Source organism: Parasteatoda tepidariorum, chromosome 8, assembly GCF_043381705.1.
Source record: "Parasteatoda tepidariorum isolate YZ-2023 chromosome 8, CAS_Ptep_4.0, whole genome shotgun sequence".
In the NCBI taxonomy this organism is placed as follows: Eukaryota; Metazoa; Arthropoda; class Arachnida; order Araneae; family Theridiidae; genus Parasteatoda; species Parasteatoda tepidariorum.
This window is the reverse complement of record NC_092211.1, coordinates 84,851,164-84,872,498: the sequence shown is the minus strand read 5'-3', so window position 1 is coordinate 84,872,498 and position 21,335 is coordinate 84,851,164. Positions and strand designations below refer to the sequence as shown.

Below are 21,335 nucleotides of genomic sequence, written 5' to 3'. Positions count from 1 at the left end.
AGCTCTATAAAAGAATGCAAGCTGTTAAGGATAAATATTTAATTAAACTTTTACAGGAATAAATTGGAATAAATTACAGGAAAACTGACCGCCTCTCTAAATTTTTTAATCTCTTTTATGAATTAATTATGTATTAATTTGAAAAATGTTATCAATGTACTTACTGAGAAAATTTTATAAATCGATGTTTAGAGCGATTCCATGATATAAAGAACAGTGTAACAAAAAATAAATAAATGTTATCAATAAATGTGACGCCCAGAGGCTGAGTGGTAGCTCTTCACGCTCCCGTACCACAGGTCCTGGGTTCGATAGTCGGGCCGGGCACGGTTGACTCAGCCTTTCATCCCTTCAGTGCAAGGCGCCGGCAGAATAATATAAAAGGGGGTGCAACCGTCTAACAAACTAACCCCCCCCCCATTTTTTTTAAAAAAATATTCTGTTATTACGTTTATTACATTTTTTTCAAGATTCAGGTATAGGACAAAATAATAGGAACACCTGTGAAAAAATGAAAATTTTTATTAATAAGTAGTTGGGCCACTTTGGCCTGAATGACAGCTTGCATTCGACGTGAGATTGACAATAAAGGTTTTGAACAAAGTTCATTGGAATTTGCAGCCATTCCTCTTGCAGGTCTGTCTCGAGTTCAGAGAGTGTGCGTGGAGGAGGAAACCGAGCACGGACTTTTTTCTCCAAAAAACCCCACAAAGGCTCAATGATATTGAGATCAGGGGACTGAGGACANTACTACAATGTCTCACGACAGATTAAGTAGTTTGCGCTTGCTCAGTGTGCATAAGAAAAGAATCAAAGATGACTCAGAATTCATTGAAAATGTTATAAAAAGATTTGGACAGCTAACAAGACGATTACAATTCTTGTTTGATTAAACAATTTTTAATTGTTATGAATCAATAATTGCTTAACTATTCGCTTTTGAATAAAAATATTTTTAATAAAAATTTTTTATACTCTTTAATTGTTTAAATAAAGCCAGGGGGTGCAAGTGCACCCCGCTGCCGGCACCCTTGCTTCAGTGGGTCGATAAATGAGTACCACGCATGCTTGGGAACTAAACATTGGTGGTTTTGCGTTCAGCAACAGAGCACGTGAACTGGAGGAGAAATGAATGGTGCAATATCCTTTTCTCTGACGAATCCCGTTTTCCCGTTCATCCTGATGAAAGGCGTATTTTCATCCGGAGTGAGCGTAGTACTAGAAACAATCTTACTTTCGTGCACGAAATTGTAAGATTTTGGAGGTGGGGGAGTGATGGCCTATGCTGGCATCTCCATTGATATGCGCACAGATCTCCATATCATTCGAAATGGAGCTCTGACCTTTCGCCGATGTAGGGATGAGATCCTGAGACCTATATTAGTCCCTTACATTTCAGCAATTGGAGATGACTTCACTTTAATGGATAACAATTGCAGTTTACAAACTGCTAACTTGATGAATAATTTCCTTTTGGAAGAAAGAATCATACGAATGGATTAACCAGCGTGTTCTCCGGATATTAACCCAATTGAGCATGTTTGGGAAATTCTAGGCAGACGAATTTGCTGGATGCCTGCACCCCCACAAACTCTCCAGGAAATGGAACGAGCTCTTCTGGAAGAGTGGAGCAGAATACCCCAGCTCCTCACTAATAACCTCATTGACTCGATTCCTTACAAGTGTTCAACGCTGCTGGTCGTCAGGGGAAACCATACCCGTTACTAAAAACGATTTTCTTTTAAGGAAATGCCTTTTTTTATTTGTTTTCCTCATATGCACAAATTGTACCTTTTTCCTTTGTGCTCAAATGCTCAATAAAACGCATTTTTTTTCTTCTGCCAAACAAATATCATTTTTATCTCATCTACGTTTGTCGGTAATGTATCGATCATTCAAACAATTCTCCAGCTGCAAGAACAATCTACATTCTTAATATCCTTCAATTGTTTTGAGCAGTGTATATGGAACCTAATTCTAAAAGAAAGCGTCATGGAAATTAAAAAAAAAAATTTCGAGTTAAATACGAAAGATATTAAGAATGGGAAAAATATCGTAGTGCATTCTTATACAACTGAGCAGAGGAGGTGAGAGAAGGGAAAAGGGTCAAGACATAAAACCAGCCCTCTGCCCAGATGGATGGTGTTTTCAATATAAATGTAAACAATAACAATCTCGATCTCTATACCTACTCTAGTTCCGGTTAGAAAAGTTGCAACGGTTTATTACAGCTTATTCTGCCAGGCGATATTTTGCAACGGATAATTTTGTTTTCAATAAAAGAAGTAAATTAGATAATTTCTTAGCACAAATCTGCCGTCAAAAGATATTAATGTTATTAAGTAATTCTGGTGAATTTGAAGTGAAAATTTGTTTACTCGCTAACGCTCGCCAACCCCCGAGAATTGCTACGCAATCCTATGTGGTTCACCCCGTGAACCATAGCTCGCTGCGCACGCTCGCCAATGAACACAATGTTCTAGCACAAAGACATAGTATATTATCATCAAAGACATAGTATTTTATCATCAAAGACATAGTATTGTACTTATGTAGAAGAATTCTATCAATGTTCTTATTGGCTTTTAAAAAAGTATATTAGCTATTTAGATTGTACATGGTGAAAAAATCAAAACATTAGCTAAATGAGAAACATATTAGCAAAATAAATTATCAAATATTGCAGTTACTCACCTAAATTCAACTAAATGTGTATAATAAATTAGTTAATGCTAGAAATTCTGAAAGTTTTAGAAAAAAATTTTATTATTTAAAAATATAAACTTTAAACCCTAACTTTTCCTTGTGAGATAATAACCCTCAAAAAGTCTTTCATTTTCAAGAACACAAAAATTTGTTTTATCGCCAAATGAAATATTTTTTGGTGATCAGCATTATTGAAATCAATTTCTATATTAATTAACATTTGTGATAAAGTACATAACATTTTAGAACAAAATAAGGATGTTTTACATACAATAAATTAAAATGCATGGCTGTTAGCATTACCCGAGAAATACCACGTGGAGGTCGCCATGCTGCATTTCTAATCGGGGAGTTTTGATTTTGGCAGTTCCCCTTGCCTACTGCCAATAGAAGTTTCAATTAAATTTTTTCCAAAAAACATTTTTTTCTGCAAAGCTCTAAGAAATTAACACTAAGCATTTAGAATTTCTTTGAAAACACAATTATAGATTTGGCATCTTGGAGCAATTACTGAAAGGCTGTCAAATGACTTAACTCTTGACAGGCCAACATAAAGTTGTCCATGACTAAAAACTTGTTTAGTCAATACTAAACTGATTTTCTCAAAAGTCTGACCTTGTGACTTATTTATAGTCATGGAGAAGGCCAGCCTAATTAATTCCTAATTGAGTTTAAATTAAATATTATCATGTTTTTAGGGCATAAATCTGAATTGAACAACCTGATAATGCTCACTCTGGTTATTGTTTCCGTTTTTAAAAGCGCTATATGTTGAGCCACATCATGTGACATTTGCCATGTGACATTTTTAGCAGCAATAATTGGTCGATTTTGTAACGCTGCCATTCGGGGAGTTGTAATGAGGCTTTTTTTTTTGGTGCCGAGTAAGAGAAATATATATATAAATTGTTAAAAAACGTGACATGGTTGCTAGATTTTGAATTACTCGCTTTTTTGGCAGTCCTGATTTGGCCTCTTTCCATTTGTTTATTGCTGTTTATTTTTGTTGCAAGCTGTGCATCATCTTACGTTAGTGTTAGCACCTTTAGCATTGTAAGCACAAGTATTGTTAGCATTGTAAACACAAATAATAAGTAATCAAATACCACATTTGCAAACATCTCAAAACATACAATGATCACGTTGTGAGCCAAATGGCTTTAAAATACAACGGAAACAGTAACCTGGAAGTATAGGCTGTATGGAACTTGCAGCGTTCCCTAGTGTAGGAAACACCATCCATTTGAGAGTTACAATCACGATTAGTTTGTTTGCATTTCACATTTGTTTGTAACATCAGTCACATGAAAATTGTATCATAAGTCAATTAGAGCTTTTTCTCTATTTATCACTATGCGACATTTTATGTGTACTTTCAATGTTTCCTGCTCATTTGAATTTTTTTTTTAAATATTTCAAAAAATAATCCTATTATTGCTTATAGAAGAAGAGGAATTTCAAAATAAAAATGTGTTACTTTGCACCACGTCCTTTCTTTGTGACGTTAGTCACCGTGTTATATTTTTATTCTAAATGAAACCTTTATTATTTTCTTTCCTTTTTCTCAGATGCATAATAAAATTAGGCTGTTTAAAAAATAAATTTTAACTTTTTAAAAAGATTATTAAATATTTATCAATGATAAAGAGTGTTTAAAAATAAGAAAACCCATCAAAATGCTACGTCATTTACCAAGTAATTTCCCTTTATCTTTAGTCGAAAAAGAACCCCAGACATTTTAGATAGCAATAGGATCTCAGTCGGATTGACTGAAATTTTCATGCGTTGTAGTTTAAATCCTCCTGAACAAAAATTCTAAAGGACTCGATGTTAAAAAAATACAGTTTTCGAGTTACGGAGCTTTGAATTGCTTCGAATGACTGACTAATTAGAAATTACTCTTAAAAGTTACGTTGACATGGAAGTTTAACCACCCATTTCTCAATATCCGTTCATCATTTGAAATCGGGTTCATAAAGATTTTAGACCATGAGGATTTCAACTACAAGATATAAAAATTTCAAACAAATCTAGTGGGACCTTATTCCCATATAAAATGTGTAGGGTACTTTGAGGTACCAATCACTTCCGTTACTAATCACCCACTGCTTTCTTATTTTTACTAAATAAATCTAAGATTTTTAAACTGATCGAGAAATTTAATTTAGTCAGTCTATATCAAAATATAAACTTTACAGACACAAAGCAATAATAATGAAGAGGAGGTTACCACACCATAATGAAGTTTAAACTTTTAAAAAAAAACTTTAATAAAATATTAAAAAAATGAGACAGGTATCTACCTGCCTCATTTTTTTACTTTATTTACGTTGCACTAGAGCTGCACAATGGGCTATTGGCGTCGGTCTGGGAAATATCCCTGAGCATGATCCGAAGACATACCATCACAATTTTGAGAGTCCACATCCTCAATTTAGACCTAGTTTCAATTCCTCAATTTAGATTAGACCCAATTTTCTTCCTCATTTTAGACATCGAAAGTTAAGGAATTTTTTTCCAGATCCCAGTGCCCATGGTACTGATCAGAGACCAACCATAGGTCTTTTGATTCTACAGATTTTACGATCACGTATATCCCATGTACTCCATGGGTCTTAGCGAAGTCGGGGATCGAACTCCGGATCGCAGGAACTACTATAGAGAAAAAAGAGAGAAAAAAAGAAGGAACGAAATACTGGTTCATGTTTATTTTTACAAATTCGAGTAATCTGCCCCACACATCTTACATAAAATCAAGTATTTCTTTTAGAAGAGTATAATTTGTTGAAATAGTTTAAAAGGGGACAATTTAAAACGACAATATTTCTTTTGTTATCAACTATTTATAAACTCAAAATAAAGGCTTTTTGTTTCTGTCATAAAATACAAGGACATTTTCGCATGTAAAAAATAAAAGTAAAGGAAAACCATACATATTAAAAATCTCAAATCATTTCATAAATTTTAAAAAGCTGACAATATTTGAAAAATATAAATTGTATGTAAGAACAAAATGTAGCGTTATCATTCTGATAAATTACTACTTAAAAATATTTTTAAAATATTTGTTTTACAGCTAATACTTAATGAATTCGAATTATGTAAATTGAGATACTAGATATTAAATCAAATACATCACAAAAGATAAACTCTTCGTATTTCTAGATGGGTCTGTTCTTAAATTTTATTGTCGTTAGTTTCGATAATTATTCTAAATGATATATTTTTTAACATCTCTTTACACATAAATAAAAAATAACTAAAGGTAAACTGAAATTAAACATTCAGTCTATGAATTTTCGCTATCTCATTTCTTTATACGAAGACTATTTACATAATTAAAACCACTTAAGTTTTAATGTACATACAGTCAACATATACCGTTGAAGTCACAAGAGCAAGTGATGTTTTATGATGAAGCCGGACTTCGTTACGAGTACAACAACTTTTCTTTGTTATATTAATATTAAACATTGAATACACATTTTAATTTTTAAAATAAAAGTGCATAAGAAAATAATTTTCTATTCACTATTTTTTGTAAATAAAAAGGGAATAAAAATATTTTTATTTGATTTTGTATTTGGTTACGAATTTTAAAGGGTATCGTGTCATGCACTCAGTGAATATAATTATTTAACATTTTGCTACTAAATAAATAAAAAAGCGCATTATTCTTAAAATGTATTGCCATTGTTAACATATGTTTTTTATCTTCCCCCATGTACACAAATTATCTCAGTTAAATGTTTCAAAACTTCTAATCGGTTAGAGGGTATTTTAACGACTCGAAATCGCATTGCAAAGGAATGAAATGTTCGCTTGAAGCTATATAACATGCATGCAAGAATCAAAGTTGTTGTTGGTGAAATTCCAGGTCAGTCTGAATTATTCTAGAATATTCGAAATTCTATGAGTTGCATTGCAATCGGCGGAAGAAACTTCAAACACATTTTTTAACAAGTTCCTTTTGTTTTTGCCCATTCAATATTATAACGAATGTTCATTTAGTGTTTTTTATGATGTTTCTGTATAAACAGCAAATAAAATATATATTTAAATAAACAGCTTATCTATCAGACTGTAAGGAGAAGTGAAATTTTCTTTGTATCTGGTTGTTTAAAACCAAAGTTGAACTACTAAAATGCTTAAATTTTTAAACCATTTATTATTTTTTCGGTTAAACGTGTAGTCGAAGACAAAGCAATGAAAAGAATTTCTATCTTCAGTTTGTTTTCTGGATAACTTGCATCTTTATAATGAGAATTCCCACAAACAATAAGGAATTGGCATTTATTTATGTCATTATATTTGTTTCATACGTTTGAAAATAGTTATTAGTACATTTTGCTTGGCTAAGAAATAGGGCAAGAGAAACGATGCATTATAAGGCTTATTAGCTATAATTTATTCTGTATTATGATTATTAAGGGAACTGAAAATCAGTTTTGTTTATAATTGAAATCGATGAAGGCATCCTTGATCCTGAAAATACTTCGTTTTTTTATTTTTATGTCAAAAAGTATTCACTGTGCTCTGCTTTTCGTGTTTTTTCTTAAATTGTTCAGTTGGACTCTTTGTCGTTTTCACGGATGAACCTTGCGCATTATTTCGAAAACAAATCACGCAGAAATAAGAAACAAATCAGTTATAGAAATATTATAAACTACAACTTTCATTCATAGTGAAACTAGAATTTTAACATGTGTGTATGTTTTGAATTTGGACATGTTATAGCATGAAACTTTTATTCAAAGTGAAATAACAAAGGGTAATATTATTTAAATTTAATGTACTTTATTACTTAAATAGCTATTCCGATACGATTTATGTATTTGGTTTTTTTTATTCCGCTTTTTTCTTTTTAAATATTATTCATAATTCCTCGATGTGTTTATGAATGAAAGTCAACTTTTTTATAATTTAAGTACTTTCAAAATTTACCTATCTTAATAAATTTTTTGGATTTGGCTCAAAATTACAAGGCTATGGAGTTGAACATTGGTAGCCGTAAACTGAAAATTTGGTTATATAAAATAGAAATAACCCACCGAATCTCGCTAGATCTACAACTACAGATTGCAATTTTTATCATCTTTCTTAACATCGCCAATACACGGTGTAATCTATTCTAGGATTAGGCCCATACTTGCTTGTTGTTGTTGAGATTTCTTTCCTACACTTAATTAAGCAAGCAGAGCTTGTAATATAATTGCGTATTATCTATTGACCAATTGTACCTATTTCTTCATTTCGAGGATCAACAAAAGTTGAAGCAAAGATTTGCATTTATAGCAAAACATTTAAAAGGCTTCGCAGGTAAACTTGTTGTGCATTACACACTTTTAATTCATAGTTTTCTAAGCTAGTTTTGTAATGTTCTGATGATATCGAGACCTCATTGAAAATGATCACAGCATCTTGATTTTTGCTCACAATAGTGCATTTCCATGAAAAGTAATTCCAAAGGTGAAGAAGATGAGTGATGCATAAAATAAGAACTGAACAGTATGCTAGGCTCTGTATATTTCAAAACCTTAGTTGAAAAAATAGAAAAAAATTAGTGAAAGACAGTAAACAACAAATTACATACCTATTTAAAATTACATATGTATCACATACAATAATAATTTACGTATGGGCAATTACACAGTCGGGTCAACCAAATGAGGAAAAAGCCACGTGAAGTGATAATTAGAAAAATCCATTATTTTTTTTATAAATTCGTACTAATATTGAAATTAAGCTGGACTGCCTTGAACCCTGTTAGGAACTCTATACTATCAAACTACATTTCTATTTTTTTCTTAGTGCATTATATTTTCTTAACTTTCATACATTTTACTTTTTTATATTATGTAGTAAATAGAAATTAACTGTAATTCAATTGAAATTTATTAAAAAGAATTTTTTTCTTATTATAACATCTGAAATTGGTTTTTCTGACACCTTAGCTTCTCATGATGAAAATCTACATATAAAATCTTTTCTGGAAAGAAATAATGTATATTTCGATTCTCCAACATATATATATTTAAAATGTGCAAAAAAAAAAAGAACAGGGGAAAATGCACTAGTTTTGAAGCAGTTTCAGTCTACAAATTGAGTAGTCAGAGGGTTTATGTGTATTTTGTTGTGCCCATTTAGTCTCTGAGAAAGATTATACAGTCTTATGAAAAAGTTTCATTTTACAACTTAATTATTTATTTTTAATCTTGTGACCATTAACTAAGTTAATTATCACAATTTTTATTATTTTGAAGGTTTATTGTAATTCATACAATGTTCTATTTTAGACACCAATGGAAAAATTCACTTTTAAGACCATAAGAGGAATAACTTTTGATACATGGTCTACTGAGGAGATATATAAACTCAGTGTTTTGCAGGTCACTAATACTGAAATATTAGATAGTCTTGGTCATCCTGCTAATGGAGGTTTATATGATCTTCGCTTAGGTATGGTTTATATAGAACTTTTTTTTTTAAGACTGATCATTGTGTGGTTGAAAAAATGACTTGTATATTTTAACACAATAAAAAGTAAGAGTATGGTAATAATATAAAGTAATTGTGTAGTATATTAACAGTATGGTATAATATATGAAGTAATAGTATAGTATAAGAGAAACTAATAGCATAATATTCTAAACAATATAATATTCTCTACTATAATGATATACTTTATAAGACAAAATTATAACATTAATTTTATGTAATGTTAAGTTTATAAATCTTAATAGATTCTATTCCTTTTCGTTACTTACTGTAAAAAGTAGGAATTATGTACTTTTGGTGAATGCAGAGAAAATTTTTTTCTTTAAACTATTAATTAGGAAAAGAAAAGTTGTACTCGATATTCAGCAATATTTGTTTAAATAAATATTTGATGTCTTTTCCCACATTTTAATTAAAGGTAGACAGTAGATTATTAATCGTTATTTATATCTGTAAAAAAAAAAAACAACATTTTATTGCTTTGAAATTCTTGATATTTGTAAATTCAGTTAATCACATTTACAAGCTTTTTTGAATAGTTGTTCATTGCCTCAATGACTATAAATTACTATATTAGGTACTAGCCTTAACAAAAATGTAATTATGAAATAGCAGAGTGTATTCATATTCTATTTAAAAGTGGTAATGTAGTTAAATTTTGTTTATATAATTGATATTTTTACAATTATAAGTTTAAAAGAAATAAAAATAGCTAATCGAAAGAAGCATGGTTACAAGTAGTGTTGACATTATTTAAATTAAAATTCAAAGCACTTAATTTATTTGTTTTTAAAATCCTTTACTTAAATCAATTGATCTTTTTTTTTTTTAAATCATTGACTCTGATCTATATTATTTTAAATTTAGGATAATTACAAATTTATTCACTTATTACAAATTTATAGACTGTGATTTTTTAAAGTCTGATCTCATTTATATGAAAGGTTTTATCTAGAGTAATGTTAAGAGGGTAAAAATGTGTAAATTTGTATTTGATGTTTGAAATAGACTTAAAAATTTTTTAAAGAAGGAGACTAAAAATTGATTAAAAGAGAGATAAAGCTTTTAAAATATTAACATCTATTAGTTTTATGTGAAATAATTTGTAATTTAATAAATATATTTCAGTTATACTAATTTAGTTTTGCGTTTGTTTAAAGAAAAATACTTTTTTAAAAATTTTGAAATTAAATGTTATATAATTAAATGTTTTTTAATGTTATTAATTATAATTAATGTATTTCATTAGAAAAATAAGAAAAAAACTGCTTTAAATATAAAAAAAATCTTTTTGTTGTTAATATTGATTCTAAATTAAATTTATAAAACAAATTATTATGCCACTTTATAGGTATCAAATTAGGGAATTCTTAACATGAAATCTTGTTAATTTGTTACATTTTTACATGAGTTTAAAAAATTATTGTTAATTTATAATTAATTGTCTCCTGATCCTGAAAATAATTGCCTATTTTTTTGCCTTAAGAAATTTTCTTTTCTTTGATCCTATTATTCATTAACTGAAATTCACAGATGTTGAACTCAGTGTTATAAACTGAACTTGTAATCCATTACTCTGTGAAAGGTTGAACTAGATAACTTTGGTTGTTGAACCAGTTAAACCGGTTTTATTGAAATTTAAGACAATTTATAGGTCAGGGCCTGTAAACCATAGTTAGTGCATCTTCATTTTAAATACTTTGTATCGAAACAATTTGAGAACTTAAAAAAATAAAAAAGGGATTTTTTAATATAGATTTACTCATATTTTTAGAGCAAGCTCTTAGTGCTCATGTTTTAAAATATGCTCTTTTTTACAATCTCTCTAGAAGTGTGTTTAAAATGTTAATGCTTCTATTGAGCACAAATTTTAACAATGTGTTATAAATTTTTAGAATTTTTGCCTTATTCTTTTCATTTTTCCTTAAAATACAAAACCATTTCTGAGCTTTTTATATTTGGTTCATAGTTTGGCTAGTTAGTTCTAAAAATTACAGAATTTCTTTTTTTCATATATTATATTTGTTTCTATTTATGTTCTTATTTGCATTTCTAATTTGTATTTAAGGTCCAAATGAGCGAGATGACTTCTGTAGCACTTGTCGCCTCAACTACTTCCAGTGCCCAGGACACCCGGGACACATAGTACTTCCAGTGGCAGTATTTAATCCTGTTTTTGTAACTCATCTATATCAGGTTATTTGTAACATATATTTTATTACTTGTAATATTAGTTACAGATACTAGTAGTACTTGATTTGTACTACTAGTTAGTTAAAATTCAATTCTCGGATTTTACAAATTTTAATTTAAATCATGATTCATTTGATAAATCCTGGTTAAAATCATGTCACTTAATTTTTTTTTTTTTAAATAATTATTTTCATTTTTTAATAATTTTGGTTTAAAGTATTTTTATACAATATAATTAATATATTATTTAAAGTACGATTTTTTTTTAAGTCTGATTTTATTAATAATGAAAGTTGAATGTAAATGTAAGGAAACTGTAAAAAATGAATAGTTAAGAATTGGCAATTAATAATAAGGAAACAGGTAATAATAACTGGGATTTAAACCATTGTATTAAAAAAAATGTAGATAAAAGTAGCATATAAGTTCTATAATTTTCTATCATCTGCATGACAAATAAATTGTGCTAGCAATAAACATATATGAATTATGCCCAATAAGTTTTATGTTGATTATCTATGTAATGAATGTATATCAGTGAAGAAAGACTTTACCTATTCAAAGTGACTTAAATATTTTTTTTTCAGTGAATATTCTACCTGACTAGTTTACTCTTCATTTGATATATAATTAACAAATTGTTTGACTTTATTTTAAATTCATTAGAATGTTGACCTTCAAAAGGTTTATGGTTTTACTCAATAATTAGTTTGTTATATTTTACTTAGAAATATTAAGTATTTTAGCTATTGTACTGTTTTTAAATAATAAGTATTATTGCTACATTTTATCATATGCTTTGGTTGGTAAATGTCAAATATATATATATATATATATATCCAATTTAAATAAAATAAATCTAATTTTTTTCAAATTGATTTTTGCCAGCCCTGGTTTGCACCCTAAAATGATCAGTCCAACTCCTGACAGTTCCTCATTTGTGTAAGAAATGAAGAAATTAATTAGATTGTATTATTTAAAACTATCATCCCCTTATTCTGTCTTATAATTATTTCAGCCCTGTTATATTGTTTGTATAAGGATTTAAGCACTCTAACAGAGTATAATTTTTTTCTTTAAACTTTATAAAATACAATAAAACTAAATGTTACACAATAGGGGAATATGAGTTAATAACTAAACCATCTTCAGGATCTAAAAATATCAAACAAAATATATGAGTGTGTTGCAAGTTTTGATTTTTCACTGCTGTTGAAATAAATATGATTAAAACCACCTACATCAAGCTGTTTTGCAAGATTAATAATGAAAATTTCCTGAGAGTAAGATTTTTTTGATTGCAAAAATTCTGGTACAGTACGACCTCGAAAATCCAGACTTCTGAAATCCGGAAATCTCTAAAATCCGGACTCATACGTCCAGTTCCTCAAAAAAAATTTCAAAAGAAAAAATTTTTAAAAAATCGCTTAAAATAAAAATTTTAATGCAAAACCACAACTTTTCTCCAACAATGAAGCAGTAGATGAAGAGGTGGGGTGTGAATGACAGCTCATAGCTGATAAGGAAATTCCAGTCATTCTTATCAGCTCTGTATGGATAACAAAGAATATAAAGGGGAATCCCCTTCTCCTGAAGGGGAATCCCACAACTCTTTTGCAACAATGAAGCAGTAAATGAAGAGGTAAAGGTGGGGAATGAATTAAAGTTCATAGCTGATAAGGAAAGTTCAGTCATTCTTTTCAGCTCTGTATGGATAACAAAGAATATAAAGGGGAATCCCCCTCCACCTGAAGGGGAATCACCTCAGAACAAGGAATTCTTCCATCTCCTTGTTTTCCCCCCTTGTGATGAAAGAAAACTGGTTCTTTCTTAACCTTGAAGCTTAGGAAGCAGGGACGAGTTCTTTCATCCCCCAACAAAAAAAGGATTAGTATCAGCTGGTACAGTCTAGTCTAGAAGCATCTGTTTCGGTTATAAGTTGAAATTCAGCTCGCGTTTTAAGCCTATATTTTTAGTTTTAATTGCTAATGTTATGTTATCTAAATCTTATGTTATCTATGTATTATAGTTTATAAATAAAAAGTTCTGTTCTCTAACTTTATGCATGATATCTAATCGTTTAATTTTATAATTTATCCGGATAGTCTTAAAACTATATAATGAATAGTGAAATATTAATTGAACTTATATTTATAGTTAAATATCAGTAAAAATTTAAATATTTTTTGTATTTTATTGTACATGTATTGTATTTTATTTTTCTTTTGTATTGTATTGTATTTTATTTTTCTTTTGTATTGTATTGTATTTTATTTTTCTTTTATCTCATACAAGGAACTGAATAACAGTTCCTTGTATGGGATAAAAGAAAAATTGGTAATCATCTTCATAACGTTGAACTTTATATTCTTGTATAACTTTCAAACAGAATCTAAGTTTATCTTGCATTTCTATAATTATATCTTTATGTTATTGTTGCCCCTCCCCGATTCTGCATTTTATAGTTTCTCAGTTATTTGAATTATTTTTATGGGTTCACAACACAGGGTTGTCATTTTTTAAGTAATTAAAGTCATAATCTGCCTTATCCAGTAAGTAGAATTGTTATAATTTTGAGTTTAGTAATAAAATCATGTATACATGAATTTCACCAACTGTTTTGTAAAATCTCATATTTTAGTTACTATATATAAATTATTAGTGATAATGATGCATTGTTGAGTTAGTGTGATATTTTTTTTAGTATTAAGTTTATTTGGAACTTCTCATATTTGTTTAGTTGCTTCGTGGAAGTTGTTTTAATTGTCACCGGTTGATAGCGTCATCTGTTGCTCTACACTTGTTGTTATATCAGCTACAAGCTCTTGATAAGGGGCTGGTGAAGACTGTTTATGACTTGGCTGAAGTGGTAGATGATACAGAAAATGCTGCTATTGATGACAATTTAATGAGTATACAAGCAAAGCTACATGTTAAATACGATGATGCAATTAAAGGTAATTTTATTTAATATTTGTTATTAGAATGAAATTAAAAATATTCTTATGCTGCATTCTAATTGTACGTTTATCAAAAGCAGGCTCAATTCATTAAATAGGCATGGATGGAATAATTAGGTCTAAGGTCATTTAAGAATTTCTTGCTAGGGTCTTTGGAATTTCATGCAATCAAAGATATGTATCATTAGGATTTATCCATAACTACAATTTTGTTGTCATGATTACAGCCTTATGGTTCAATAATAAAAATGAGGGTTTTTAAGAATTTCCTTTATATTCTGTTTTAAATATCTTTTTTTTCTTCCATAATTACCAAGAGTTATGAGATTTTGTTGTTTGCAATAATGTCTTTAAACAATAAATGAAAAAACAAAAATGATTTGTTCAAAAAATAAATTTTGAAAAAAGCAAACAAATCTCATCTTTCTCCCTTTCAACAAATTATAGTAAAATTTTATCTTCTTTCCTTATCATAAACTAATAGAACAGAAACTCATATCTTAAATGCTAAGCACAAAATGATCACGTGAATTCGAATGCTGGACGACAAATGTGTGGTTAAAATGCGAAAAGGGCAGTAATTGCCAGTTTTAATTTTTATCAAAAACTGGAACATTTATTTCAAGTAATTGATTTAATTTTATAATGAAGAATGAAATTTCAGTGTTGTATAATTTTTAATGTAGCATTTTTATTTAAGTATTGCTTTTTACATTTAATAGTTCACTCATGCATTATTTTTAAAATTAAATAATACAATACACCTTAAAGTTGTGTTAATTTGAATTTCATAGGCATTAACTATATATTTCTGTGTTATTTTACTTCTGATTACTGATAGCTAGTTTGGAAAGTTGGCAGCTCCTCTGTAAAAAATCATGCTTGTTCTAATTCCTTAAAATTTATACTTTTATTAAGAAAACTACGTTATATTGGAATATTAATTGAATGAACAAGCTCTATAAAAATAAAGCATAAATCATAATAAAACATACTTTTACAAAGTTAAATCTTATTCTAGTTTCAGCTTAGAATCAAATCTGAAATTATGCTCTATTTGTTCATATCTGTGTTTACTTTATTAATACTATCATTGATATTTGTGTTTATTGTGTACTCATTGGTTGTCATATTATGGAAAATGTAACGGGATGATATAACAAGTTGAGTTGTAAGAATGCAAACAAAATGTATACATAAACATAAAGTATCATGAAGTATAATTTGTAATTGAAATGTTTTTAGAGTTAGTATGTATTTTTAAAAAAAAGTTTATCAAAGTAGTAAAGATCCAGAATCGGGCCTCAATTTTTTACCTCACCAGACTGTTTTCTGGTTTTTGCTTTAAAGAATAAGTTTTTGGTTGAAATAGGATCTCAGGTTTTTAAAAAATTACTTTTAAAATTGCATAAAATCAGGGTTTGAAAAAACCCGGCGATTTTTGAAAAAATCCAACCCGTCTGGGTTTTANCTCTATAAAAATAAGGCATAAATCATAATAAAGCATTCTTTTACAAAGTTAAATCTTACTCTAGTTTAATAAGCTTAGAATCAAATCTGAAATTATGTTCTATTTGTTCATATCTGTGTTTACTTTATTAATACTATTATTGATATTTGTGTTTATTGTGTACTCATTGGTTGTCAAATTATGGAAAATGTAATGGGTTGATGTAACAAGTTGAGTTGTAAGAATGCAAACAAAATGTATACATAAACATAAAGTATCATGAAGTGTAATTTGTAATTGAAATGTTTTTAGAGTTAGTATGTATTTTTTAAAAAAAAATTATCAAAGTAGTAAAGATCTATAAACGGGGCTCAATTTTTCCCTCACCAGACTGAGTGCTTAAAAAGTCAAAAATTTATTAATTGAAACTGTTATTCTAATGAACTAAGTGAATATACTTATTTTTTTATAACACAGAAGTTTTTTTTTTAATTGACTTTGTGTTTTGCAATTACATACTTAATAACATTACACATTAAGAAATTTGCCAGGAATATTTATAAAGGAGGGTTCAAATCTTCTTATCAAGAGTAAATCTAGTAAAAATTAAGCCCGTTTAAGGACCAAATTGAAATTCTATACTCATGAAAATTTGTACTTTGGTGTGAATTATTGGCAAAGCCTTATTTAAATGAACCAAAAATAATGAGATTCAATTTTATTGACGAACCAACTATAGATAAATCAGTTTGTTTAAATTTTTTTCAATATTTAAATGCTTATAGTCTTATAAAAATATTTTTGCTTTAAAGAATGAGTTTTTGGTTGAAATAGGATCTCAGGTTTTTAAAAAATTACTTTTAAAATTGCATAAAATGGGACTCTTGCAAGATATTTTAAATTGAACCCTGAAGATATTTGAGACTAGTATTCACTTTCCCTTCCTTAGAGTAAGCATTAGTGATGAAATTATGCATATATCATGGTAGGAATTAAAACACTTTCGTCACTTGTCCAAAAGATCAGTAACAAAGAGATTTGATTCTGTACATGTTTTCATTGGTCGGTTTACATGTATCAACATGGTTTACTTGTCGGTTTACATGTATTAAAAAAATAATAAAATTGATTAGGACTAGGAAAATTTACATGAAAAATTACAATACATTGGATGTGTAATGTTCACACATGTGATGAAACACACTATGTGACAAGAACACAGATAAAGTACTCCACCCAATTGTAGCCAAGCACATAGTTTTGTTTTTCAGAGCTCTATCTATTAAAAGCCTAGAGGCAGGAATTTCACATAAGTTTGCTCACAGTCAGACAACATGGACAAAGTCTGAATCAATTCAAGGACTGTCAGCCACGACAGATTTAGCATAAACCTTGCTGCATATACCAGCCAATTTAGTCAGCTGCAAGGATCAAACTCACAACCCCTAACTCTCCAGTGTCTTTACCAAATGCAATTGCATAGCTCTGAAAAACCAATATAGCGTGGCTATTTTGGACCAGTGATAATTATTTTAGTCAAATTTTAGTGCTCCCAGACCACTGCTAATTTCGAGCTCTGAAATGTGCATTCTTTTATTTCCTTCTCTAATATGTATATTAGTATGAGAGATGTTTTCGTTAAAAATGTTTCTATTTATTATAAAAATTGTTTTCCTTATTAGATGCTGACTCTGTTGATGCAAACCTGTATGTCAAGAGTGTTGTAGAATGCAGGAGAAATATTGTAAAATCTTTTGTGAAACAGCACATGATGGGGGCCAAAGGAAATTGTCCTTACTGCAAACAGCCACAGAGAAAAATCACACGAAACAATAACAGATTTGTTTTCACTGATAGTGGCAAAAGACCTGGAATTGGAGGGACTCGGTAAATTTTAAATCTTAAAATATTTCTTTCATTCTGTTAAATTTTTGTTTTTGTTTCCTAAAAAATAGATTTGCAAAACTTGACGGCGCTAAATTGTTATTCAAGATCACTGTTTAATAGTACACAACATATAGTTCATGTATTAAATTAAACATGAGTAAAAATACTTCTTGTAATTCTTTGATATGATTGTTGGGTTTGTAGTTGTCCTGATTCAAAATATTTTTTTCATTATTTGTCCTAATGTTCCTGATTATTATGTGTTTTCAAAACACCCCTAAACATTTTTGCTTTAATTAACCCACTGGTGTTTTAGTAAATGGGAAAAATTGGAGTATTTTCTTCCTAATTTACTATTTCCCTATCTAAAGACATGGCAAAGCCGGTTTCATTGTGCAGAGAAGACTGCTGGTTAAAATGCGTCTTTTTACATGCATATTTCATACTTTTGCTCACTTAATGAAGGGGAAAAAAAAAAACATTTTTGATAGCAAAATGTTTTTTTGTTTTTTTTTTTTAATATGCCTAATTTCTAGTTGTAAAGTGATGTTAAGAGAGTAACTCAGTAACATTTTTGAGTAGTGCATGATTTTCTCTTTAATAATAAATTGTTTATATAATGTGATATATTATTTAGACTTATACTTTGAAATTACACAATATGAATTTCGTTAATGTTATATGTACTATTGTACATTTAATTATCAGGGTTGCTACGCTGCCTGGAAAGTCAAAAAACAAGAAAAATTTAGAGAATTAGGAAATAATTAAAAAAAATCAGAGAAAAGTTGAGATTTTTTGAGCCAAAGTCTGGAAATATCAGGGAGATTTGCCAAGTGCCAATCATGCTATCTTTGCTCTAACATTTCCTCATCCAACACATTCCTCATGCAATAGTTTTGTTTTCCTCTATTTGACCATTTAGTCAAATTTTGCAAAACTGTAGCCTGGCATGGTTTTGTGACTTAAAAAACTTTTAACTGGAAAAAGGTTTTTGGTTGCAGAATCCATAACAGATAGAAAGATGGATGAACTTCAGACTGTTTATTTTTATTCTTTATTAAAAATTATTGGAATAAATAGTGTTATATGAACTCTTATAAATTATTAATTTTTCCTCTATTACCAAGGTTTGATACATTCAATTAACTCAATTAAATTTGTTCTTAAAAACCCGCAAGACGCATGGGGATTGCTGTTACGTTTGGAAATTATGCTGCTTTCGTTAGTTTTTTTTTAAAAATAATTATTTCCTATATACTTAATACGTTTTTACGATAAGCAAATTTAAAATTTGATCCATCATTTCTTACGCAGTGTTGGATTTGTGACAATTCCATCATAATTTAACGTTGATAGTATATCAGCAGTTATGTATAATATTTTTGACTCACTTAATGTGGTTTTTCTAATCTTGATATTTTCAATAGGACATTATTATAACCATCAAATTTTGTTTTTGAGTTATCACTCTTTGATGATTTTGGTTTGTAACAATTCACTCGTAATTTTGCATCATTTGATGGTGGTTCGAAATTTTTAATTTGATGTTATTGCTGTGTTTGAATTTGAGTTAACACTTTATGGTGTGTTCGATTTGTGATGATTCCATCATAATTTCATCGTAATTGGAAAATTGGCACCTCTGAATTTAAATAATGAAAATATAAACAGCATATTTATTAATTCTTTGTTTTTCTTATAGTGGAGCTAATGAATATCTTACTAAAGAATTTACTGCTGAAGAAGCCAGGAAACATTTACTGCTATTATGGAAGAATGACAAAATTTTTCTCAAACACATCTACAAACTTTTAGATGTGCCTGAAAGTTATTCTGGTGTTCCTATTGACATGTTTTTCATGACTGTGATAATTGTTCCTCCTTCAAAATTTCGACGGGTATGTGAAAAAAATAAATCTTTTAAATCAATTCTTTGTCTGTTTTTTGTTTCTAAAATAAAGATCCAGGTATTGAAAAATAAATGTTGCATTGTTATTTTGTAGAAAAATTATATTTTACAGTTTCATAAACACTTAATGCATTGTACTGATTTTATGTTTGTTTTATTTATGAAATTAATTGTTCTAGTATTTTGCTTCTAACTGATATCTTGGGGTAATTTTTGCCCAAGGCTGCAATGTGACAAAGTAGCTTTTCCCAAGCTGCAAACTTTGTTTATAATCTTTGTCTATCTATAAGGGAGATTTAATATCCAAATTAGCTTTACTTTCATTGTTAAAATGATTTTTTATATGACATTTAATTCAAAATCTTTTTCAGCAAGCTAAAATTTTGTGGCCAGTTTGTACCAATAGTTCAGCTTTATTTTAAATATTTTCAGTAAAATAACCTGAAGGAGGTGGTACATTAGCTTTATCTATTGAATGCTTTTAATCTCAGAGAAATAAAATAGTTAGGCCAAAGTAAGCAAAAGTTGCATTATACAGTAAAACATACAGTAAAAACCTATGTATTGACCACTTTTGGAAGGCACATAATATTTTCCATAGACTGCAGATAGAAGACCTTTGGGAGAGACCATTAAAATCTTTCCCAGTCACCGTGCAAAACCTCTGCACCTAATGAGGAAGAGGTCAAATGAAGGAACTTGAAAAAATACCAAAACAAATAAGTAGATCAAAATGTATTCAAAATATTTGTCTGAGGCTCTTATTTAGGGAGCTCTTTTTGATGATACAACCTCATGTTGCAGTCAGAGTGATCTAAAGACAATGCTCTCAATGATTTACTTTCAGTGTTGAAAGTTAGATTAGAAAAGAAAGTTATTTTTCGAAAAGCGTCTCAAATAAACCTCTTCTCCTTAAATAATAAACATAATTGTTTATTTATCTAAAATATCTTTATTATTCATAATTGGTAAATTTGTTTTTACACATAATTATGGCAGTTGGGATCAATTTTATAGAAGCTAAATTTTATTCATTGATAGATCTTTTCGTAACACCAACGGAAGTGGTATTTCCACACCAAGAAAATGACACTGACTAAAATTAAAATCTTGTGCAAAATATTATGTACCTTCGATGAAATTTTTGAAGTCAATTAAGTTAACCTCTACGAACATTCACCAACAACCATTTTACTGTGCAACGGAGACTGGTAGCTACTGAGCGGTTTCACAGTATTATGTTTTTGATGATTGTTGAAACTTTAAATGCATTATTATTTCTCAAAAATTCTTTGTGGCAAATAATATCTTCAATAGCATATTTCTAATATTTGTGTTTTACTGGCATTAAATCATGTAAAAATAGAAAAATGGGTCAAAGAAATCCAATTAACAATGATTAAAGGCCACAAAATTATACAATTTAAAAATGAATCAAAATATTTCTTTTTTGTTTCATGTTAACCAAATTCAATTTTTAAAAAAAAAATTCTTTTCCAATAATTGGGAGTTATTTTTTGTTGCAGCTAAATGTAATGCATGGGAGAAAATACGCTGATGTCCAGACGCTTGCATTTTGTGAAGTATTGAAAGACTGTATACTCATCAACAAGTTGTTGCAACTTATAAAGGGAGAGGTCCTGGATGAAAATGAAAAAGTAAAGATGCAGTTGCTTAAACATTGGAATTTTATGTTTAAAAAAATAATAATGAATTATTTTAAATATTT

At 29.0% G+C, this 21,335-nt stretch overlaps 1 protein-coding gene across 1 annotated transcript in view; it reads left to right on the top strand.

Moving 5' to 3' along the window:
• Positions 1-7,352: 7,352 nt before the first annotated feature.
• The window catches only part of LOC107448084 (RNA polymerase I subunit RpI1), a 59,000-nt gene continuing 45,017 nt past the window's right edge, over positions 7,353-21,335 (top strand). Inside the window, exons 1-7 of the mRNA XM_043046507.2 lie at positions 7,353-7,477; positions 9,003-9,165; positions 11,273-11,400; positions 14,138-14,354; positions 17,490-17,694; positions 19,400-19,595; positions 21,133-21,264. Of these exons, the coding sequence (XP_042902441.1) occupies positions 9,009-9,165; positions 11,273-11,400; positions 14,138-14,354; positions 17,490-17,694; positions 19,400-19,595; positions 21,133-21,264 (1,035 nt within the window). The 5' untranslated portion in view covers positions 7,353-7,477; positions 9,003-9,008. The remainder of the gene's footprint in view (positions 7,478-9,002; positions 9,166-11,272; positions 11,401-14,137; positions 14,355-17,489; positions 17,695-19,399; positions 19,596-21,132; positions 21,265-21,335) is intronic.